This window comes from Xiphophorus couchianus, chromosome 11 (assembly GCF_001444195.1).
Source record: "Xiphophorus couchianus chromosome 11, X_couchianus-1.0, whole genome shotgun sequence".
NCBI lineage: Eukaryota > Metazoa > Chordata > Actinopteri > Cyprinodontiformes > Poeciliidae > Xiphophorus > Xiphophorus couchianus.
In genome coordinates, this window is record NC_040238.1 from 5,589,842 (window position 1) to 5,615,224 (window position 25,383).

Genomic DNA, 25,383 nt, shown 5'->3' on the forward strand with positions numbered 1-25,383 from the left:
TGGTGTCTCACCATCAGCCTTCCGGCAGGAGAGCTGAAGTAATCCAACACCCGAACGTTCCGATATTCTCAATTCTACAAATTTACACTTAATGCAAAAATTCCGATGCATTTAAAAAATGCATCGGTATGTTTAGTTTAGTTTAGTTTAGAATTGCTACCAGTTCAGCATTATTAAATAAAAAGTTAAGCTTGTATTTAAACAAGAAGTGAAACTTTTTGTATTTAAAAAGCTTAATAAATATCTATGATGGGTAACATCTGTACAATTTTAGTGATTTTATAGTTATTACACTGAAATAAAGAAAACAAAGAAAGGAACAAGAAAAGATTAAAAAAATAAATAAACTAATTAGAATAATTAAAATAAATATAAAATAAAGGAAATAGAATGAAACAAACAAATAAAAAACAGAAATAATAACAACTCAATAAAACAACTTGAATTAATAAGATAAATAAATAAAAACAAATGCAACAAATATTGTTATTCAAACAGATTTTTAAAAATTAAGGTATGGAAAATAAAAAATTCTTAATGCCTTATTGTGCTCATGAGGTGAGGCCTACATCAAAACGGGTGAAACAGTGAGAAGTGTCCAGAAAAACAAACCAAACACTTCTGAGAATGAAGCAGATGAAAAAATGAGAACTTATTAATAGGAAATATTAGCGTCTTGCTCTAATTCTTTTGTCTAATATTTTACTTTTGCTGCCAAAAAGGGAAAAATAATTGAGTGGTATTTTAATAGATTAATACAATAATATATGTGTTACTGAACAAAACAAGAAACTAAAACAATAGAAAGTAATTTTTAAGTTGTTTATTTAAGTTGTTTTAAGTTGTTGAAAGAATTATTTTTTAAAGTCACCAATGCGAAATGAATACATATTGTTGTAATAGCACTTTGATTTGGGAAATCCAAAATAGGTTCTATAATTCTGATGTTTGTTGCTGACTGAAATGGATTTAAGTTTCTTTAACCTTCTCCAAAATCAATAACACCAAAAGCAAAGACAAACAGTCATGTTTTTGGACTGTAGGAGGAAACCGTAGAACCTGCAGAGAACCCACCATGCACAGGGAGAACATGCAAACTCCATGCAGAAAGACCCTGGGCTGGGAGTTGAACCCAGGACTTTCTTGCTGCAAGGCAACAGTTCTTCCAACTGCGCCACTGTGCAGCCCCATGGAGTTACAATAATATTTAATATCACTTTGGAATTAATAAAGTATGTTTGAATTGAATTCAAATTACATTATCTTAGCCATAATTTCATATATTGTATATTCTACAGGTTGCCATTAGTAGGTTAGATAATAATTTATTGTTTTCCACTGTACACATGTACTATGAGATCAAAGCCAGCTCCAAGACAGTGCAAACACTGTAAGAATAAATACAACATAAACACAAATATGGTGGTATTTACAGTATTAAATCAGTTAAATGTATGAATACAGTCATACACACATGACCACCATATAGTTGGTGCATGTGAGAGTTCAGGGTGTAAACTGGCTTTGAGTCTTTATATATGAGGGTTATGAAGCTGGTCTGAGGTTTTGGATGGGGAAAATGTTTTGATGTAGTAAAATCTCAGTCCGTTTTGTTTCTGGTACTCTGAAAAAATCCTGTGCACAGGAGGAAATGCCACGTGTACATACTGCGCATGCCCAACCATTTTTTACGTTGATCCTGCTGGGTGATCCCAACTTCCGGTGAAAGGGGAGAAGATTTACTCTGAGCAGGCCCGTCGTTGACCAACCTGTGGGTTGTCGAACCGGGTCTTGAGGTACTAATCATGGTTTAGTGACAGTGAAACGATCGCCCAATCAACACCTGTAAAGTAAGCAGATTATTTCCGCCTCGGACTTTGCTCCTTACTGTGAGCTTTCACCGTCACAGCCACAGGTTTGAGCGTTTATCCCGCGACGGTCAGAGCTAGCCAGCTAGCTTTCAGAGCAGTCATCCGAGAACCTCTAAATTAGATTCTGGTGTCCGTTTCAACATGTCAACCGCCGGGTTCAACTCCCAGAACGGGACTGGGACGGGACAGACGTACACGAACGGTGAGTAACTTTTTAACGTGTGTGAAGGCGGTTCGTTTCGATGTAGCATGTGAGCTAACGCTGTTAGCTGGAGTCAGGAGACGTTTTGGACTGAGGTTACCCGTTAGCTGGCTTTACTTGGAGAGGTTGTAGCATAAGCATGAGCTGTCAGGTTAACCCATGATTAATCTCGACCCGATACCTAATTTAAGACGACAGAAATAGTTTCTGAAGAGTGAACTGAAGACTTCTAGAGCTGTAACAATTAGTTTTATTATTTAGATTACATTATGAAGGTAGTGGAAATGTTCGGACTCAATGCGTGTCAAATGAGCAGTTAATTTATAACCTCAATAAACTTAATGTGTTGAGGAAAGGAAGTCATTATTCAGTAAAATGTTATCATATGTTTAAAAACATTAACATTCATATTCAAGACGCTCAGAAAGTGGTTGGGTTTTACTTTAGATTAGCTCTTTAGCTCATCAGCCAAACTGAAGCTATTCAGAAACATCCAGCTCGTCTTTTCCTCTTTTCTCCAGGGAGTTTTCACCAGAATAATTTGTCAGACAGCCATGTTCCCCTCTATGTTTACTGGCTGGTTCTTTGTTGTGCAATAACAGAATATAGAGCCAAACAGAAGCAACTTGTGTTCTGCCTTTCTCTGTACATGTGGCAGTTTGGGGATGATCCACATGATTTCTTCCAGCCTGAGACATCATCTGATTATTTACACATTTTAATCACATTCCTTTGAGATCAGAAAAAATCTACACACACTTAGTGATTGCTGATGTAAGCATTCTGCAGCTTTTATTGTTGATGCGTGAAAATAACTTTTCCTTTACTGCTGACTTTATACATCTCCAGTTTATTTCTTCTCCAAGCTTCATTTAAGACAAAATTCTCATTAATCTTTATATATTGCTTTGGATTTGACACCTGCTGTCTGTTAAAAACATCTTAAAGATGTCATGTTTGTGTACAGTGTGAGATCCTGTTGGCATTATCAGCCGACGTATACTGGTTTCACAACATCACGAACTTTATTCAAAACATTTCAATCAAAATTTATTACAAAATGCAATTAAATAGAAAAGCTAGATTTATTCCCACAGCCGCTGAATATTACAATACTTAAACAGTTTGATGCACACATGAGCAAAAATACAGGACAAAGTCAAAGTTAGCAGTGGTTTGAGTGATGAGTAATTTTCAGTCATAATACATAAGTATTTATTGAAAATGAGCTTACTTAGCCTTTAGTAAATGCTGCACTTCATGTTTTTACCACCGGAAACCTTTCCAGACAGTGCGGCAGCCAGCTGATCAGCAGTGTGCAGCGACAGGTCGTCATTTTAAACTCCATTCAGTCGAAGTGAAATTTACCACCTTCTTTTTTATGCTGGACAATAAAGAAGTTGGAATATATTGTTGTTTTCCATTAATATAACGGTAATGGCATCTTAACGCTCATTCTCAAATATCAATAAACTTTAAATTCTAATGAACATTTAACTCTGGAACTGAAGGACATTTTAAATATCCAAAATAAATAAACAAAAGAAACAACAAATAAAATGAATAATTAAAAAGCACCAGACTTTTATCACCCCGTTTTTGGTAGAAAGAAAACGATAAATCATTCAAATTGAAATTATTGAGATCATTTTAATTTATCAGGTGATTAATTTATTGATATTGCAACAATCCTTAATGTACCTGGTATATGTGTTTGATTTCTCCAGTCAGATTTGATGTGATTTTAAAACAGAACTTTGTCTATCAGGACAGAAAAACAGAGAAAACAAAAGGATTGTTGAAGAATCCTTCTGTAAAATTATAAATGAATCAAAAGTTTCTTCCTGTGACTCATTTTTCCAGATTTTATTTCCAACACTTTTTATTATTTGTGACATAATGAGTGTCTGTTATCGCAGAGCGGCTGCTGAAAGTAATGTGACAATAAGAACGAGCCACTTGGAGTGATTCCTGACGCAAATGAGTGACTGTGATTAGTTTTCATAATATTTATTATATTTAAATATTCATTATTTTAAAAACTGTACTGCGTATCAGTGATGGTCTTGCAGTCAAACTTTTCAGTAATAATATTGTCTAAAGGCTAGTTTACCTTTGTAAATTCATACTGCGATTTGATTTGTGTGAAATTTCTGGAGGCATTGTTCTGATCTCATCCGATTGTCCTGGATGATAAATATATCTGAACCTAAAGATTTAGTTCATAAATGTTCTGCAAAGATGCATAGAAATGAGAAACTGAATATTGTCCTTTTTTGTGTAATTGCTCTTTTCTTTTCTCTTGCATGTGTTGAGAGAGTCTTGGAGAACGGTAGCAAACTCCTTTTCAATTATGTTATAAATTAATAAACTGTAATCATTTGAAATGTTTCTCATCTTGTTGAAAATGCTTTAGATAATCTATCTGATGAGGTTTTATATCCTGTATTTATGAAACTGAGGGGAAAATGTCCAATAATGCTGATTCAGTAAAATAGTTTGATTGGCTGTGGTTTCAGATCCTGCTCAATTAAATCCCAGTAAGCAGATTAGACCTTTGGCTGCAGCTCAGCGCTCAGTTGATGCATTTTTGAGCGATTCTTGGATTGAATTTAACCTCTTTGGAAGAGTTTGGAGTTAATGTGACCGGATTGGTCCATCTAAAACACAACTTCACTCTGAGAGATGAAACTTTAAGAAGACAGTAAAGTACGTGATCAAACGTAGTGGGGCTGAAACGATTAATGTAATTAATCACGATTAATCGATCATTGAAATAATCCAACTAATTTAGTAATCAGTTCATCATTAACTGGAGCATACAGGCCTTAAAAAGACAAACACTCAGCAGCAATAAAAACCAAAACTGTACAAAAATATAAACATTTAGCATTTCTTCATCTGTAAGTCTGTTCTACCCAGAACGACTCAAATTACATTTTTATCTTCGCCTGCTTTAAATTCAGTAAAAAAACAAATATCTTATTAAGCACCTTCATAAGAGATTTATTAATTTAATAAAAAATAATCAGCAGATTATTAGACAGTATTTCTTTAGCTGCAGATGCATCTTTTGGTACAAATAAATGTTGTGATGTTGCATTTTATTCAATAAAATGTAAAAATGTTTTTCTTATTTGTATCATCTAATTGATTTCTAATAAAGTGTAAAAAGGGCTGAAGTGTTTAAATTAAAAAATCTGCAAAATGTGACGATTTCTTATCCGAATAATTGATTACTAAAACGGTCTTTAGTTGCAGCCCTAAAATCTGGGTGAGTGAGGACTTTTGAGTTTCTGCGTTTGTTGTTTTGAGTAGCAGAAAAGTTTAATTTTTAACAAGTAGGGGTGGGTGCATCGATTTATCAGGCAGACGATTTATTGCCTCAGATTTCCTTAATTTTGGGCGATTGGCCGATACTGTCAGTTGAGGCCGATATTTTCTACCTCAGCTAAGGTCTAAAAATCATCTGCTCTGCAGTGAGAGGTTTGACTGACGAGTTTACAGATGTTGGCAACTCAGCGTCTTTATTGCTATATTTAGTAGGAATGCACTGATTGCAGTTTTCTGTTCTATCCCCAGTTACCGATTGTTTAAATTTTTTTTTAACTGACCAGCTAATTTCTATTTTGGCTGAAATAATTTTTTTCTGTCTGAAATGTTGCTAAATATAACAAGAAAGTTGCTGAGTTAATATTTGTTAACTGCAAACATTTGGACCTGAGCTGAGCCGGTCCGTCAGTCAAACCTTTCCCTGCAGAGCAAAAGGCGACAGCGGCTGATTTTTAGACCTTTGCTGAGGTAGAAAAGATCGGCCGATCTCCTAAAAGTATGGAAATCAGCGCCGATAAGTCGGTGCACAACTGATATTTAACAGCATTGCAGACGAAGACTTGGTATCAGCCAAGCTCTGAATTGGCTTGTTGAAGGTCGGTAAACTCGGTGCATTCCTAACAGTCTTCATTTGTTTTTCTCCTGATCTGCAGGTCCGTCACAGAATCCCGTTGCTCTGCAGCAGCCGCCGGGGGTCGGCTACGGCATGAATCACCAGCCGGCCTACAACCCGATGCAGGCCAAAGTATTGGGCCCCCCCAGCCCCGCTCTGTACGCTTCTGGGCCGTACCAGCCGGTTCCGCCCGGCCCGCAGTTAGGGTCCTACCCTCCGCCGCCGGCCCAGCCTCTGCTGACCCGGCCGCAGATCGGCGTTCTCCCGTCCCACACCCCCCCTCAGTCCGCCAGTCCGGGCCCAGGGCCCCGACAGGCTCAGGCCACGCCCCCAGCTCAGGCCACGCCTCCTCCTCCTGCTGTCACCTCCACCAGCTACTACACCGGCCCTCCAGCGTGGCAGTACGCTGCTCCCTGGGGCCCCGCGCCCAATCATGTGAATCCAGCTGCTGCTGCGCCGCCCCACATGTCCCACGGCTCCGCCCAGCTGCCGGGCCCAGGAGCCCCGCCCACCTCCATACACGGATACCCTCAGCCAGGTAGGAGCACTCCGACGAGGCCGATAACGGCGGGGCACACGCCGGAGGGGCCCACACTAACTATCCTCCTTACAGTTTAATTCCAGGCATATTTGCTCTGGGTTGGTGAAACAAAGTCCAGCTGACACAGATTAGCCTGAAGTGATGAATTATCTGGTTCAGTTTCTATAAAACCAAAGCAGCTTAAACTGCTCATTCAAGCTCCATCGCTGTTTAATCACTGCCAGTTTCTGCAAACAAGACAATGAAGAAAATTGTGCTGATTTATTAGACACTTTTATATTTGAGACCCAGAGGTGATGAAGATTCAAATGGACACAAACCAGCTGCTTAAATGTTGTATGGCTGAAAAGATTAAAAGTATTAATCAGGATTAATCGATTATTATAATAATCAACTAATTTAGTAATTGTTTAATCAGATATAGACCAAAAACGGCCATTTGCTGAACGAACACGACACTTGGAGCTGTAATTAATTAGACTGTATGGCATAATAATAATGCAAAAACAGATTCTTAAAGATCAATAAACTTTAAATTCTAATGAATATTTAAAAGTGGAACTGGAAGACATTTTAAATATCCAAAATAAATAAACAAAACGATAAATTATGAAGTCTCTGTAAATAAAATTATTCTAATAAAAAAAGATTAGTTGAAACCAAAAAACCAAAGTGAAAATGTTTATCATTTAAATAGAAAGAGAACAAAAGCAATAAATCATGTAAATGGAAATTGAGTTTGTTTTATCATGTGATTAATTGATTTATTGTGACAAGCTTATTAAAGCGAATAGTTTTATCTTCCCCTGCTTCACTGTGTATTATAATAATGTTTAGTTTTCAGCGCTGAAAACTAAAACTGTAATTACTCTGATTGTAACATGATCTGAAGATACGCGTCTCTGCAGCCTGATACGTTGGAGCTGGACGTTGACCTCTGCTCCAACAGCGAACATGTTGGCCGGCGGCCCTCCCAGTTACACACACACGCACACACACACACGCCTACACAAACCCATCCCCCCACACACACCAACACACACACACACACACGCAGACACGTTCAGTCAATCTCTGGACAAAGTCCGGATCAAACTCTGATCTGATCTGAATTAAAATCATATATTTTAAGTTTTATTTTCAGTTTCTGCTTCACATATTTGTGATAAAAATAGGAAACAAAAGCCACAAACGGAGATGAGAAATTTCTGTTGCGCATCGCAGATTGTGTCATTTCTGCCCACAGCGCATAAAGTTTGCGGAGAATGTTGTGATTATTATTTTCTAAATCACATGAATCCATCAGAAGATGCAGAAAGTTGTTCCACTATCTGAGAAGTTATTGGTACTTATGTTAATAATCTGTCAGTATTTAGGTTTTTTTTTACTTCATAGTTTCAATAAGACCGTCACTCTGGGCCAGGATTAGATTATAAAGTTAGTAAAATTATTCTGGTGTCTTGGTGTTTACACAAGTTGATTTATGACATAATCATATTGAAAATTGAAGCTTCATTTATACTCTAATAAGAATAAGCAATAAATTTGATGAGTTATGTATCTTTAACATTTTCGACAAACCGTAATTTTGAAAAAAACTGCAGACATTTAACACAAAGTACCAAGTAGTTAGTGGTGTAAACATTATTTTTATTATTTTACAAAAGTCCGAACTGGAAGTTTTGCCTGTTTTTCCCTGTCTGAGCCTGATGATTAATATATTTTAGTTATCATTTTGGCTGTTTTGATTATTTATTTAAAATATCTTACAGTTTCAGAGTTAAATATTTTTAGAAATTAAAGTTTATTGATCCTATAGACACTGTACTTGAATTATTCTGGGGTAATTAGTTTAAAATAGATTCAAAACAATATTATTGTTTTAAACAATATTTTTTTCTAAATTTATCATGGCAGGTTACATATTATAAAATGTCATATTTTGATTTATAAACTTCAACAAAAAATTTAGATATACCCAAATTTTGATTTTAATTAAAAAGAAATTGCTCATTGCTCCAAATAATGTCATTATTTTTCTATTTTCCTCTTTATGGAGTCCAACAAGCTGATATATTTTCAAAGTATTGTTGTAAGTTTTCATTGGATGAGAAATAAGTTGAAGTGTTTTGCCTGTAAAATGTGTCGGATTAAAAAAGAAGCGGTGCTGATATAAATGTAAATCATCTCTGTGTTCACTGGGTTGTAAAGATGATTATTGGCACTAAATGCAGCTCTAGATCTGCTTCATTCCAGGATTTTTTCAACTGGAAACTGAAACACTAGCCTTACTGTAACATCTCTAAAATATAGTATTTTTAACTCATGTTTCAATAAGCTAATGGGTGATAGCAGATTTTTTCCCCTCTAAATAAACAAGATATCTTATTTAGAAAAATGTAATAGTTTTTTTCTCTATGGGAAAATGTCGAAGATAATCAGAAAAAGTTATTAATGATAAATTTTTTCCAGGCACCGCTCCTCCACCGATGAACCCTCCGCCTCCCCACACATACCAGCCCAACAGGCCTGCCTACGGTCCTCCACCCACAGCGCCCCCTGCTGGGCCCCCAGGAGCCACTGGCACACCTCCACCTCCCAAAGTTGATGGTGGGTTTAGCATCCGCTTGGTTTCAATCCCACTGTTGCTCGTAAAGATTTAACTTGTTAACAATTCAGTGTTTTGTATTGTAAGTTTTAGAGGTTGGTAAGAACAGAGTAGAATATGAAGTGATCTGAAAAGTGTGGTGTGCATTTGTACTCGGGGCCCAATTTAGCCAGAGTTGGGTAGTAACTAGTTACATTTACTCAGTTACATTTACTTGAGTAACGTTTTGGAAAAAATGTACTTTTAGGAGTATTTTTACTACACTGTACTTTTAACGTTTACCTAAATTTTATTTTGAAGTATTTCTGCTCTTGCTGGAGTAAAATGATTTTTCTACCCACTGAATGAAAATCAAACATGTTTTGACCAGAAATCCACCAGACACACACCTGCAGTTTCTGTTAAAGTCAGACATAAATCCAGAACTTAAAAAGTGAAATGCTCTTCCTCCAGTCTGATGGAGTTTAAGGTGTTTTGCAGGAAAAGTCTCAGGATTTCAGTCTGTGGGAGGTCGCAGCTGTGGACTAGAAAGTTCTGATTTAATTAGGCTGAACACAGCACACTTTCAAAATATCATTTTCTTTTTACATCATAAATATGTACAGCCTTGAGTTGGCCTGTCTTATAAAGTTTTGTTAACGTACATCAAAGTTCACATGTGTTTGTGACGAAACTTAAAATGTTTAAGGGGTGTGAATACTTTTAGGTCAGGAAGCCGTGATCGTTACATAATGAGTTGTTTTAGGAGCAGAGTGAACTTTAGGCAGGAGCGTTCATGTGGAGGTTGATCCGCTGTTTGGTTTCGTGAAACAGGTCCAGTTTGTCTCTGATTATAAATCGACAGCTCCTTCTGTCCTGACCTTGTCCGTCCCTCTTTTTGTTCCCCCTCCTCATCCTTATCGAGGCCAGCTCAGTGCTGGAGGGCAGCCAGCAGCGCCCGGCCCCCCACTGAGCCCGACACCCAGGAAGGAGATGTTGAATGTCCAGGTGTGGCCAGGTCATGAGTGTTGCTGTGTTTGCTGTTCTGTGCTGTTTGGATCCTCCAGTCATCTTCCATCCTGTGTTCTGGTGGTCAAACTTCAGCCAATTAGCTTTGTTTTATTAGAAGAATGTCTTTAAATAAACCCCATGTAGAAGGTTTCAGTCACCTTTAGTTTCCATAGCTGTGGTCTTCATTGTTACTTTGTTTTAGGGCTGCAACGGTTATTTTAGTAATCGATTACTCTGTATTTTAAAAATTGGCTCACTCTGCAGATTTGTTATACAGTATAAGAAATGCAAATATATGCAAATATAACAACTAAATTCCTTTTTTAAGTAAGAAAATAAACATTTCATTGCCTAAAATATTTTCCCAGACGTTATTGTGATAAATGATGATATTGTTGTTTTGCAACCATTTTCAAGAAATATTATTGTAATTAGAATTTAAAGTTTATTGATCTTTGAGAATCTGTTCTCGCATTATAATTATACTAATGAACATTTAACACTGAAACATTTTAAATATCCAAAATAAATAAACAAAACACAACAAATAAACTGCCTTTAAAAAATGTTTAGTTGAGACCAAAACACCAGACTGAAAACTTTTAAAATCCAGTTTTTGTTAGAAAAAGAAAAGTGATAAAAGTGCAGATGGAAATTATTGAGCTTGTTTTAATTTGTCATGTGATTAATTGATTGATTATTGCTTATTGTGACAGGGCTTTTAAAATGCAATCACAGAATCTGAACCAGATGAAACTAAAAAGCTGATTGTTGTTTTTATCTTAAATGCAAAATATACCGATTTTTGTACGGTTTTGGATTTTGAATATTTTTATTTTTTTTAGTCTGCGTACTCCAGTTAATAATTAATCGATTAATAAATTAGTTATTAAATTATGTCACTAATCGATTAATCGTTGCAGCCCGGCGGTTTGAGTCCATCTGCAGTTTTTATCGCCTTTGGGTTGGAAACATTCAGGTGTCTAACAGATGAAACCCCGTCTGCTGTTTTTGTTCCAGGAGATGTTGCAGGAAACGGCCCACAGGCACCAAACAGCTACAATCACGTTGACAACAGAATGGGTACGGCTTCCTCTGGCTCCGACACAAACCACTTTCACATTTCACATTCGCCAAGTTACAGCAGGAAAACGTTCAGACATTTTGTTGCTTTTGTCTAATCTTCATTACCATCAATTAAAAATACTTCTTGTAAAGAATAACTTGTTTTTGCATCTTCTCTGAAGTCAACCAGCTTTTCTACAAAATAATTTATAATTTTATGAAATGACCAGATCCTTTATTTCTTAAACTGCTGTCCCAGTAGACACGGCCCAGCATCAGTTTGACGACACAACTCAGAAACGGCTGTAGATGGTGATAATACACAGATTAATGTGAGGCATAAGTGTGCTTCTCAGGAATTAGACCTGTAAAAATAACAGCTTTACCATAAATCGTCCCAGAGATTATTGCGATAAACAATAATTTTACTTTGAGACAATTTTCCAGTAAAATAATGGTAATGCATAATAATGCAAGAACACATTCTCAAACATCGAACTTTAAATTCTCATCAGGATTTCTGCCAGAAACCAGCTGAGCCCGTTGGAAGGTGCAAATAAAGCCTGGTGGCCCGCCAGCCTCATGAAACTCTAATGAACCCTAGTCACTGGAACTGGAGGGCACTTTAAATATCCAAAATAAACAAAACAGAAACAGCAAATAAAATGAATTATAAAGTCTCTGTAAATAAAATTATCCTTAAAAAAAGGTTTAGTTGTAACCAAAACAGACTGAAGAGAAAAGCCATAAATCAAATGGAGATTAATTTATTTATGCTGTTAGTGGATTTATTGTGACAGGTCACTAATTCTCCTGGTCTAAATGTTTTTGTTGTTTACCTCAGCTGGTGCAGCTCAGCCCGGGCCGCCTGGTCGGCATTTGGGCCACTACCCGTCCCTGCCCCCCGGGTACCAGAACACCTTGGCTCCGCCTCCCTCCTCCCTTCACCCGGCGCTCCAAGCCGCCACGCTGCCGTACACTCAGGGACCTCAGCCGTACCAACAGGTGAGGGAACGTCGCCTCTCAGTCACAGATTCAGTTCATTTTCTCGCAGATCGGCTCTGAAAAGCTAAAAGTGCTGCTGTCAGCCAAGCTGAAAATGGAGCATTTTTAAAAATCATTATTATTGTTTCTGTGAGGGAGCCTGTAGGCCAGGAGGCCTGTAGGCCAGGGAGCCTGTAGGCCAGGGAGCCTGGAGGCCAGGGGGCCTGTAGGCCTGTAGGCCAGGGAGCCTGTAGGCCAGGGAGCCTGTAGGCCAGGAGGCCAGAGAGGCCTGGAGGCCAGGAGGCCTGTAGGCCTGGGAGCCTGTAGGCCAGGGAGCCTGTAGGCCTGTAGGCCAGGGAGCCTGTAGGCCTGTAGGCCAGGGAGCCAGAGGCCTGGGAGCCTGTAGGCCTGTAGGCCAGGGAGCCTGTAGGCCAGGGAGCCTGTAGGCCTGTAGGCCAGGGAGCCAGAGGCCTGGAGGCCAGGGAGGCCTGGAGGCCAGGGAGGCCTGTAGGCCAGGGAGCCAGAGGCCTGGAGGCCAGGGAGGCCTGTAGGCCAGGGAGCCTGTAGGCCAGGGAGCCAGAGGGCTGGAGGCCAGGGAGGCCTGTAGGCCTGGAGGCCAGGGAGCCTGTAGGCCAGGGAGCCAGAGGCCTGGAGGCCAGGGAGGCCTGTAGGCCAGGGAGGCCTGTAGGCCAGGGAGCCTGTAGGCCTGGAGGCCAGGGAGCCTGGAGGCCAGGGAGCCAGAGGGCTGGAATTGAGAAGCTCTGGATTAAAGTCTGAATTGTGACCTTGTTCCTCTAGACCTCCTCTCTAAATTACATGTATAACTTCCAAATTAAAAATAAGTTCAGATATCTAATTGGAACAGAAAGCAAGATGTGGTAAAAATACTTCATGACGAGTCATAATTTATTTAAGATGATCAGTAATTAATTGTAGATATTTTGAATTAAAATCTTCATGCAACTGAATGGTAATTATGACTTCTTTCATAATAGTCAGAATATAATCAGAGATATCAAATATGTATTTTGTCTAGTCAAAATATTTTAATTAAGTAATATTTCTAGTCAAAGTATTTTCTGATGTCTGGAAAGTGTGTTGAGGTTGGTTTTTATGTTAAAACTGCTTGCCATACGAGGAATGTTTTAGTTTATAGTTTCACCGTCTCCCAGCAGCCTGGCGGTCCCGGTCCGGACCAGCTGAGCCCGTCGATGGCGGCCATGAGCCTCCAGTCCGGCACGCCGGAGGCTCTGAGAGTGGTCAACCTGCTGCAGGAGAGGAACCTGCTGCCGCCAGCGCCGGTCCCCGCCCCGACGCCCTGCCTCACCCAGGACCTGCAGAAGCTCAACTGCAGCCCAGAGTAAGGCGAGACGGACGGCATGCAGCACCTCCTGCGGTTACACCTTTGGCTCTGATTGCTCCGTTTGTTCCTCCAGGGTTTTCCGTTGCACGCTGACCAGCATCCCTCAGACCCAGTCTCTGCTGAATAAAGCCAAGCTGCCGCTGGGCCTGCTGCTGCACCCCTTCAAAGACCTCTCGGTAACTCCCAGGTCGTTTCTGATGCTCAGTCTGGACTCGTTTCTGAGTCGTTTGGAGATGAAACTGGTTTCTCTACGTCATGTGAAACAGTTGGAAGAACAAGAGGCAGAGCATTGTTGCAAACTTCAACTTGTTGGCATTTAAAGTGGGGGAAAATATTTTGATTGTTATTCTAACCAGCCTGAATTTAGTCACTTCACTGCAAAAACACAAATATCCTTGGACAAAAATAACTTTTAACAAGATAAATGAGCTGGTTTTGGGTCAATAATTCCTTAATATTCATAAAATAATGCACTTTAACTTTTTCCAGTCACAAAACTACCAAAGCATTTTGAATTTAGTTTTACTTTATCAGGTATTTTAAAATAATTAAATTGTGTTTCTCTTACTTCTTTTCAGAAATTTTGTAAAATAAAAGAATTGTTGAAATGTGAAACAGTTATATGATTTTTTACAAGATTAAATGAAACATGAAAGCTACAGCTGTAAATATTCTTGTTATTGGTGAGATAAACATTACATATTGGACTTTTAATGATCAAACATGAATATTGATTGTATAAACTGAAAATACAAACTGTGATGTTTTCACAACTTATGACAAAACTGAACACAAAACGACTCATTTGATTTGTTTTTCTTGTGTTTGTATGAATGCAGCAGCTTCCTGTGGTGACGTCCAGCACCATAGTGCGGTGTCGGTCCTGCAGAACCTACATCAACCCGTTTGTTTCCTTTCTGGACCAGAGGAGATGGAAATGCAACTTGTGCTATCGAGTAAATGATGGTGAGAAAATGCTTAGAAACCATGACTAGAGTCACACTGCATTGATCTATTTTATCTGAACATTATTCTCAAAAATGTCAATTTTAATGTGAAACCTTTAATGGGTTTCATGTTTTTGTGTTTTAGTCCCAGAAGAGTTTATGTATAACCCGGTCAGCAGATCATACGGCGAACCGCACAAAAGACCAGAAGTCCAGAATGCCACTATTGAGTTCATCGCTCCTTCAGAATACATGGCGAGTTAAAATCAATTTTTATTACTGCATTAATGTCTGAGGAACAACAATTTTAATAAGTCTGTTTATACAGAGAGTTTTGCCTCCATGAGGGCGACAATGACTGATTAACTTGACATGAAATAGTTTGAAAAACAGACAAAATGAGCATGAAAAGAAAGAAAATAACATAAATGCTGCTGAGAAAATGTTGTGTAAAAACTCAACAAATACAATTTCAATAATCAGATATGAAAATCCTTAAAGTAAAATCACAAAAAAGACAAATTTAATACATTAATTCCAATAAAAAATAAATGAGATATTTTTATAAAATAAAACTCAATTCTGTGGTAGAAATAAAAAATCTACAATCTTTATAAATGCTAAAAATAAGATCAGAAATACTGAAGAGGAATAATAAATAAGATACATTTAAATAATAAACATTTTTTAATGCAACAATAACAAATAAGTAAAATAATGAAATTAAGATTCTAAAATCCTAATGACTAAGATCCAGAAAAATAGACATAAAATAAACAAATAAATAATGATATATAATATAATATAATAATTATTTATATATATAAATAATTTCTGATTTGGAGATTTAAAAAAATTGTCTAAATTCTAAATTGTTTAATGTAAGATCACAAATATAAGAAAATAATGAAACTAAATGCTGAGGTAGAGATACAAATATAATTATCCTTAAGTGTTCAAACTATAGTCATAAATATTTAAAGTGGAATAATAATCTAAAGCTAAAAAACCTTTTAATAAAATGAGGGAATATAATGAAGTGAAATCTTGACTATATATATATATATATATATATATATATATATATATATAGTTTGAATAACAGACAAAGTCTACAATCTTTATAAATGCTAAAGATTTAGCATTTTTAAATGGCATCAGACAAAACCTTTTCTAACCAAAAATGTTATTAGTTAATTAGTGTATATATATATATACACTAATTAACTAATTAGTTAAATTTTTTGGTGAGAAAAGGTTTTGTCTGATGCCATTTAAAAAAGAAAATTATACAAAAATAGACCTAAACAAAAATGTCTATTGTTTTCAAGTTGTTAATTAATCATAACTAAAGTATATTTGTAAAATGTAATTTGTTAATAATTGTAGTTTATTGTCAGTAACTCTCCCTGCTTGCCTCTGCAGCTGCGGCCGCCGCAGCCGGCCGTCTACCTGTTCGTCCTGGACGTGTCCCACAACGCCGTGGAGACGGGTTACCTGAGCGTCTTCTGCCAGTCGCTGCTGGACAACATCAAAGCGTACGTACCGATCACACGAGGAGTTTACTCAGAGCTTTATTCTGATTTATCCACATGGAACCGGACGTCAGCAGGTTCTAATAAAATATTTAACATCTTCATATTTAAGACGTTTTCAGGACAGTCTTTGATTTAAAGAGCAAACTGGAGTAAAGCTTTGTTTCTGCGCCGCAGGCTTCCCGGAGACTCGCGGACCAAAGTGGGCTTCATCACCTTCGACAGCACCATCCACTTCTACAACCTGCAGGAGGGGCTTTCCCAGCCGCAGATGCTCATCGTCTCCGACATCGAAGGTGAGTCGCGTCGGAGCGAACTGCTGGACGGCTACTGTATTTCTGCTTTTATTGAAATTCTAACGTTTGATCCACAGATATCTTTCTACCAACACCAGACAGCCTTCTAGTAAACCTTAACGAATGCAAGGAGGTAAGCGGTTTGTTTCATCCATCAGTCATGTTTTGACTAGGACTGGGCAGAAAAATAAAACCTCTAATTTTTTATTACCTGGTTGATTTCTTGCTTTTTTAAGAAATGACAAACGATAGAAAATATTTTCAAAAGTGGCTTTTACTTCCATCCTCGACAGAATATTAGATAATTTTTGTTTAATTACAAAAATAGTGGTAATAGACACATTTTCTACAGAATAGAAAGTTATTTTAATGAGAAAATTTATATATTTTTTTGTTGTCCGAAGATTTCAGTGTAAAAATGAAATAATTTTATTTCATTCTCATATTAATGCAACTGTATTTTTGTAATATTTTGACTTTATTCTCGTTAAAAAACAGAAAAATGTATCCTGACTCTTACATTTTCTTGACCTGAATTCAAATCCAAATAAACAGCAGCTGTAAAACAAGATGGCCGCCCCGGGCGTGTTGACGTCACACTGAAATATGGAGACCCAAAGAGTTTATTGGGGGAAAACAAAATCCAGATTTTCCAAAAATTAAATCTTCAATAACCGATAGAATGTGATAAGTCGCCCAGCCCTGGTTCTATCCAGTAACTCTGACCACAGCTGCATCAGGAGAAAACTTTACCATGTTGGCTGTTTTTTCTCCAGCTTGTGCAGGATCTGCTGAAGAGTCTGCCAAACTTATTCGAGAAGACGATGGAGACGCAGTCTGCTCTGGGCTCGGCTCTGCAGGCCGCCTTCAAGCTGCTGTCTCCCACCGGAGGGCGGATGTCCGTCTTTCAGACGCAGCTGCCCAACCTGGGCGTGGGGGCGCTGCAGTCCAGAGAGGACCCCAACCAGAGAGCGTCTGCCAAGGTACAGACTGGGGGAAACTCGGTGATGGGTGTAGTTTTGTAGATCCTGAACTGCTGCAGTGAGAATGTGTTGATCATATTAACCACACGGATCCCTGCATGTTGTTGTTTATATCTGGAAATTTCACACATGCGCCCAACGCTCCTTCGTCTTCTCGAATAAGGGTGAAAAGACGATTCTTTTCCTTCCCATCCACAGCGGCGCTGCTGCAGTAGAACCGTTGGCTAAATGAAACCTGGAGACGAAACTGTTAATAATTCAGCGCAGCAATGGAAAAAATAACAGAAAAACTGTTGAAGAAAAACTTAAAATCACTTCAACACCAAAAAACACTCAAACATTTCCCTCACAAAGAGCAGAACATTCAGTCTGTAACAGTTTTATAATTTCAGGGTTCATGTTTATTTTGTGATTATTAATAATTGATCGCTGTGATGGATTAGCCAAAGCTGCTATTAGCTAAGCTAACCCAGCGGTGGTAGATTAGCTAACTAAACACCTGCTCTACTGGTGATCTGTCAGAGTTGGTGTTTGTGTTGCCTTTTTTGTATCTTTACTGAACTGAAACAACAAATTCTGCAGCACATCTACATGTTAAGGTTGTCAAAGTCAAGCTAGCATAGCTGACCTACTTCTCTCTCCCTCACTATTTTTGTCTTAATTAAAACTTTTCCAGACCTTATCTAGTCAGTATTGACAATGAGTAGCAGAGCAATGTGTCCATTTTTATTTCGTACATCAGACGTACATTTAAGAGTTAACACGTTATGTTGACAACTTGGCAGCTAAACCAATGCCAGTCATGGTCAGCGAGCAGCTTTTTGCCCTCCAGCTGGGGGCAGATCTTGTGTGATGTCACGTTGCTAATGGTCTATAATTGCACGAATTGGAATTACGAAAATAAATTTGCTTAATAGAAACACAACAGGTTTTTGTGCCAGGTGGTTTTTCAGCCATATTGAATTTAGTGAGTTTTCTAAAACTTAGAAACTTAAATTAATAAATGGCTTTACAGATTTTTGTGATCAGTTGGTAATTTTATAAGAAAGCATCTCAGTGGAAATCGCTGATTGGCTGGTATTTCCGTTCTCGTTTTCCTGCCAGGATGTCCAGCACTTATCCCCAGCAACAGATTTCTACAAGAAGCTGGCCCTGGACTGCTCCGGCCAGCAGGTGGCAGTGGACCTGTTTCTGCTCAGCGCTCAGTACTGCGACCTGGCGTCGCTTGGTGAGGAAAAAGAAAAAATCTGACCAACAACCAGCGGTTTCAAAATGCATGCTGTGGTGCTAAGACAAGCATGCATTTTGCTTGAAGTCGCTGCGTTAGTCCTGAGTTTAATTTGAAACGTTTCCTGCTGCTGCCTCTGTTTCTCAGGTTGCATATCCAGATTCTCGGCAGGGAGCGTTTATTACTACCCCTCCTATCACCATCAGCACAACCCGGCTCAGGTGGAGCGCTTCCAGAGGGATCTGAAGAGATACTTAACGCGAAAAATCGGCTTTGAGGCCGTCATGAGAATACGATGCACCAAAGGCAAGAAAACCTCCCAGCTTTTTATTTCATTCTAGACTTTTAAAGTCCCTAATTTAGCTTAATGGCTGAAACAATTAACTAAATTAATGGTGATTATTGAAATCATCGTCAACCAATTAATTAATCAGTTTACTAACTGGACTATCCAGACCCTCCAAAAAAGAACAACATACTCAGAATAGTAATTAACTTTAAACTGTTTAAAAATTTATACATTTTGCATTTAAGATAAAAAAAACTGTAAATATGTCCTCAAATTATTTGGACTTATTTATTCATCCAAAAACAATCAACAGATTAATTGGCTGTAGTTTTTTAGCTGCATCTTCTGCCTCATATGATCACATTTTTATTATTCAGAAAAGTAGTTGAATTATTTGCTAATTTGCATCTTTTAATGCATCTCTAATGTGTAAAAATAGGCTTGTATAGTAAATGAACAATGTGCAGAATGTATAAGATAAGATAAATCTTTATCAGTTATTTATGATTAATCAATTACTAATCATTAGCTGCAGCCTGATTAGTTTAATCAGTAATTTTCTGCAGTGTAATTTGAGTTGTTTTGAACATTTTAAAGTGTAATGTTTCTGTTTTTCTTCTAGTTCATGTAAAGCACTCCCTTGTTGCTGTACAAATAAAGCTTCTTCTTCTTCTTCTTCTACGTGCAGGATTGTCCATCCACACGTTCCACGGAAACTTCTTTGTGCGTTCCACGGACCTGCTGTCCCTCCCCAACGTCAACCCGGACGCCGGCTTCGCCGTCCAGATGTCCATCGAGGAAAACCTGGACGACATGCAGGTCGTCTCCTTCCAGGCTGCTCTGCTTTACACCTCCAGCAAAGGTTTGAGAACAAGCTCTTATTCTGAAAGTCAAACTCCAATTTTTTTCCTCCTGTTTTTATGAAACAAAATGTCTTCCCTTCACAGGAGAGAGGAGGATTCGGGTTCACACCATGTGCCTCCCGGTGGTCAGTTCTCTGTCGGATGTGTTTGCTGGAGCCGACGTTCAGGCCGTCACTGGGCTGCTGGCCTGCATGGGTACGCACTCCTCCAAGCTGCGCAGACTCTGATGTCACGATATTATTCCCCTTCTCTGAATCCGCCACAGATATCCACACCCTTCATGCAACAAACCGTTTAATTATTATTTTATCTGCATTAACTAGGCATAAAGCAGTTCATTAAGACAGTGTTTGGCCACCAGGGGGCGCTAGAGAGCCTCCAAGTTGGAGGGAAGTAAATTTTTAAATCTTAGCATTTATACAAAAAGATAAATGTGTCTGGTCTTCCATCATTATTCTAAATGTAAGTTAAAATAATTTATCAAAGGTGCAGATAGAAGACAGAAATAACTCTTATTGTCTGACAAGAAATTTAGGAAAAAAGTTTTGATCCTCAAACTGGAAACGGAAAAGTTTCTGACAAGAAAAAGAAAGAAGGAACCGTCCAGCTGTGGAGGACTCGGCTGCAAAAAACTATTTTAAATCAAATTTGATGGCATTAATATAAAAATATAACTGTATGGTTTTTTATCAAGAGGGGATGTGGTGGAAATTTGTATCTAATATATTGAACATCAGATTAATAACATTTATAATATTTACCTGATCAAATATTTGCACTAGAAAACTCATTGCAAACTAAAATCAAAAGATATAAAGCAACAGTTATGCTAAATCAATATAATAATTATTGAATAGTAAATAAAAGTGAGAATAAAAATGTAAACCTGAATGTGTCTTTACATGTTTTGTTGGCTGAGTGGCATCGAATCAGCTGTTGCTGCTGCACAATGACTGAAACACAGACAGACTGTTGTGCTCAGTCTGTCTGTCGACGTCTGTCAACTTAGTAGATGTTGCAGCTTCTGTTAGCAGAACAAGCTAACCGTTTAAAAACTTTCTATTTATCCAGTTATGGCGTCACAATTACTCACCAGATCAAACTGGGATGAGACTCAAGAAGAAATAAAATAATTTAATTAAAAAGAAATTCAGAGGAGGGTAGACCAGAGTTACTACTGAACTCTGAAGAAATCTTGTTCTCTGGAAACTCGATGGAAAAGTGTTGCGTTTCATGGAAACCACCGGTCTGTGTCTGTTTCCAGCTGTGGATCGCTCTGTGACGTCCAGCCTGAGCGACGCCAGAGACGCCATGACCAACGCCGCCATCGACTCGCTGTCGTCGTACCGGCAGTCTGCGCTGACCATCCAGCAGCCCGGCCTGCTGGCGCCGGCCTGCCTGCGCCTCTTCCCGCTCTACATCCTGGCTCTGCTCAAACAGGTACTGCCTCTGCTTCCATCGCAGCTCTGTAGTGTTGGTACCAAGAGTCACGTTTCAGAACCTCCAACATTAGAAGAAGTGATTTTTCTTTGTATGGCCAGAGATGAAGTGTCGATTTGTTCCTTATGCAGCTCACCTTTACTGAAACATTTGGATTTGTTAGATTGTGGATTAGATCCATTTTAAGTGAAACACAAAAGAACCGAGTTCCTCTGTAGCTTCACCTGAACATTTGGTTTGGATACATCCGCCTGTACGTTTCTGTGTTCATACAAGTTTACATATCTACGTAATCTGGTTCACTTCAAGCAGCCTCAGCAGGTAAAACGCATAAAAACTCCCAATGCGATAAATTACGTCAATTAAAAGTGATTAAGGCAATTAATCAGGAAATTTAAGCACGCTAATGTTACATAAGAGATTAATCGAATCACCTGTCTTGACCTAAAAGCCTTTCTGCTGTGAGAAAACTTGCATTCAGCTTCTATGCTCCATGAATCTAGAACAAACCTCCAGAAAACTGTAAACAGCTGAAACACTGACTTCCTTTACATCCAGGGTAAAACCAGCTGGCCAGAGTTGATTTAAAACATAATCAATGAACCAATCAACATTTTGATGCCACTCTTCCAAATATAATGTTTGTTCATTTGTTGACTGTTTGCTGTTTTCTTTAGAAGTTTGTAGTTTTGTGTTTTTATGATTTAAGCAGCTTGAACTGCCTGAAATCTGCTATAGAAATCAAACCTGGTTGATCTGTAATATTGACCTGTTTTGTGTTTTTGTGTGTTCCCTGCAGAAAGCCTTCAGAACCGGAACCAGCACCCGGCTGGATGAGCGAGTGTTCGCCATGTACCAGCTGAAGTACCAGCCGCTGGCGTTCGCCATGCTGATAATCCACCCGGCTCTGTACCGCCTGGACGACCTGAGCGACGAGGTGCGGCTCAGGAAGCCGGAGCCATCTTTAACTGGCTGCGTTTCTTTATTTTCACCTGGTTTCCCGTCGTCCTCAGGGAGCGCTGAACATCAACGAGCGGACCATCCCCCAGCCCAGAGTCCTGCAGCTGTCGGTGGAGAAGCTCAGCAGGGAGGGAGCGTTCCTCATGGACGCTGGGCTGGTGCGTTTGGAGGGAAGGGGAACGTTCCTGTTAACAAGGTCAAAACGGTAACGCTTGTGTCTTTAATCCAGGTGATGTATCTTTGGATCGGACGAAACTGCCACCAAAACTTCCTCTCTCAAGTCCTGGGAGTTTCCAGCTACGCTGCCGTTCCAGAGAAGCTGGTAGGAAAAACGATGCAACGAAATGTAAAGATAATGAATCTACATTTAATAAGGACAGCGGCAGGGTTACTGCACTGCAAAAACACTAATATTACCATGTAATTTTGTTTGTAGAGAAAATATCTGTAAATACATTTGAAATAAGATAAAAGTAACTTACCAGCAACTATTCAGCAAGAAATATTAACTTGATTTAAGTCAATATTGATTTAAAAAGTTTTAGTTCCACTGGCAGATTATTTTACTCAACATTTTCCATGTTGTAAGTGAAATAATCTGCCAGTGGAACTAAAACTTTTTACATCAGTGTTAAGGATTTACAGGAAACCAAGCGTTTCCTGTTTTAGCCGACTCACTAGGCTGATGCTGTAACTCGGTTGTATCTTTTTATTTGTAGTATTTTAAAAGGCCTGTTGTTTCCTCTGCAGTGTCTCCTTCCAGAGCTGGACACTGCAGAGTCCCAGAGAACCAGAGCGTTGGTCAGCTGGCTCAGGGACCAGCGGCCGTTCTTCCCCTCCCTCCACATCATCAGGTGGGTTTTGTTTTAAAATGATTCAAACCAAACCGTCTGTTTTTATTAATAAAGTCGCGGATCTCTGTTGTTCAAACTGCTATAAACTCTACAGTTATTGGGGAAAATTTTGACTAGACACAGTCCCAGTCAGACATTTTAGGCATGAATTTTAAAACGTTTTAGTTTTTTTTTAAAGTCTTTAGCTAGGGTGAAATTAAAAATACAACTTCAATCAGTTTTAAAAATAGAAACTGGCTTTTAAATGCATGAATTTCACACAGAATTATACATAAGACTCAAAACTAAACTCAGCATTCCCACTGATATTTGGTTAGAAAATATCTTAGATGCCATAAATAAATAAACGCTGGAGAAAAGATTTATGGTCTGACAAAAGATGAATCTGTTTGATGGAAAACAAAGTGTCAAATGTCCAAAATGGGGTAAAAACTGGACTTCTAATCAAAGTTGGCCATTATATTTTAGTTTGCCAAGTCCCTGCTGTAGAAAATAGAAAACCATAACAAGATTTTGATAACGGTGATATCAGCTAATAGTGAATTTGTATTATTTTTATCTTCAAAGTGTAATGCTTGAATGTTATGGTATAAAAAGTATAAGAATTCACAGGAATAGAAAGTATCTTGTCCCTAAAATAAAAGCTTGATAGTTGCACTCTGAACGTTTGTTGGGTAAAAGCAGCATTGAGCAGGAATTTTCCTGTTGTGTTAATTTTCTGCTCAGGGACGAGAGCCAGCTGAAGCCTCACTTCATGCAGAACATGATCGAAGACCGGACGGAGTCGGCTCTGTCCTACTACGAGTTCCTGCTCCACCTGCAGCAGCAGATCTCCAAATAACCAGCAGTGCATCGGGGAGAGGACGTTCGCCGTGTGTATGCGTGTGTGTGTTAGGATGTCTGTGTGTGTGTGGGGCAGAAAGATGCAGCGCTCTACACACCCTCCAGCTGCGATCCGTCATCACCTAGAAAATCCTGAGCGGACCGTCGGATCAGAATCTGTGACGGACGGAGGAACTGGACTCTGTCATTTCTGTGTCCGGCTGAGTCGGCCATGTTGATCATAATGGCGTTTATCGGATGAATCAGTGTTTCTTTTCCTCAGAACAATGCTGTCAGACCGAGGTGTCGATCAGATGTAGGACTGGCGCTCTCTAGTGTTTCTGTTCCAAAAGCACATTTTGTCTTCACTAACAAATCAAACTCGTCTTCATGAGTTCATCTGCTTAGTGGGTTTATGAGGCGGCTGAGCTTCGGCCATCTTAACGTACCTGAAGGAGAGAGTGTTTCTTTTTCCCTTTTTTAGTCATTATAATTGTTGAACAAAGCATAGACTCTAAACCTGGAGGCCGATGAAACGGCCGTCTCTGCTGCCTGGAATGTGTCGACTCGGCGGCGGGGAAAAGGTCCAGTCGGTCAGACCTGTCCTCCAGAAACTCGTCCGCCATCTTTTCTCTCTGGACTTTTCAGAACACCTCAGACGGCTTCGCTGTTCTGTTTTTCTTTATTTTCTGACTTCTGTTAATTTATGAGACTCCCAATCTGATTAAATTCTATAATTGCCTTGTATGGGAACTCACTTTTTATTATTAAACCTCTGTTTAAATACTGACTCTATATATGAAATATTTTAATATAATAGGATATGGGAAATCTTTAACACAGGCGTGACGAAGCCATTCTGATCTTTTAATCCTGCTTATTGATACTTGTATATTGAACAGACTGCATTATGTAAAGGAGAAGAAATGCTGATGATTTTAGTATAAATAAGTTGAAATGGATGCTAAGAAAATAAACAGTTTGGGACTTTTTACATGTAGTTTGTGTTTTAGTTGGTCAATTATCTTTATTTTGGAGTTATAAGTTCCAGGTTCATTGAAATGGAGTTTATATGCCAATTTAGATTATCTTGAGTTATCATAAAAATAAAATAGAAATGGCTTTGAATTTAAAGATTTCCATGTCAAATTAAACGGATCCTGGTAACCTTAGACCACAGGTGTCAAACTCCAGTCCTCAAGGGCCGCTGTCCTGCAGTTTTTAGATGTGCCACAGGTACAAAACACTGGAGTGAAATGACTTAATCACCTCCTCCTTGTGTAGATCAGTTCTCCAGAGCCTTAATGACCTAATTATTCTATTCAGGTGTGGTGCAGCAGAGGCACATCTAAAAGTTGCAGGACAGCGGCCCTTGAGGACTGGAGTTTGACACCCCTGCCTTAGACTTTCAGATCCCTGATTTGGGTTGGGGTACCTGCAGAACCTGAATGAATACTTCCTGGAATATCAGAGTAACTATGCTCTAAAACAGGGATCCCCAAAGTGGGTCCTGGAGGCCCGGCATCCTGCATGTTTTAGTCTCTCCCTGGTTTAACGCACCTGGATCCAATGAGGCTCGTTAGAGGCCTAAGAAGA

The 25,383-nt window shown here is 38.8% G+C and overlaps 1 protein-coding gene across 5 annotated transcripts; it reads left to right on the top strand.

The window, feature by feature from the left end:
• The first annotated feature begins 1,698 nt into the window (after nt 1-1,698).
• Nucleotides 1,699-24,781, top strand: sec24a (SEC24 homolog A, COPII coat complex component). 5 transcript variants are annotated; one of them, XM_028031646.1, is made up of 24 exons: nt 1,699-2,073; nt 6,060-6,557; nt 9,033-9,170; nt 10,078-10,155; nt 11,179-11,241; nt 12,068-12,228; nt 13,380-13,567; nt 13,644-13,746; nt 14,410-14,536; nt 14,663-14,772; nt 15,943-16,055; nt 16,230-16,348; nt 16,426-16,481; nt 17,125-17,331; nt 18,436-18,559; nt 18,707-18,865; nt 19,537-19,710; nt 19,796-19,906; nt 20,976-21,151; nt 21,951-22,088; nt 22,165-22,269; nt 22,341-22,433; nt 22,862-22,965; nt 23,692-24,781. In XM_028031646.1, exons 1-24 carry the CDS (start codon nt 2,013-2,015, stop codon nt 23,804-23,806), a joined length of 3,321 nt encoding a protein of 1,106 aa, XP_027887447.1. In that variant the 5' UTR covers nt 1,699-2,012; the 3' UTR covers nt 23,807-24,781. The 5 variants fall into 5 exon arrangements, with proteins under 5 accessions (XP_027887447.1, XP_027887449.1, XP_027887448.1 ...); XM_028031648.1 differs by having other exon boundaries at nt 14,413-14,536; XM_028031647.1 differs by having other exon boundaries at nt 13,383-13,567.
• Nucleotides 24,782-25,383: the final 602 nt, after the last annotated feature.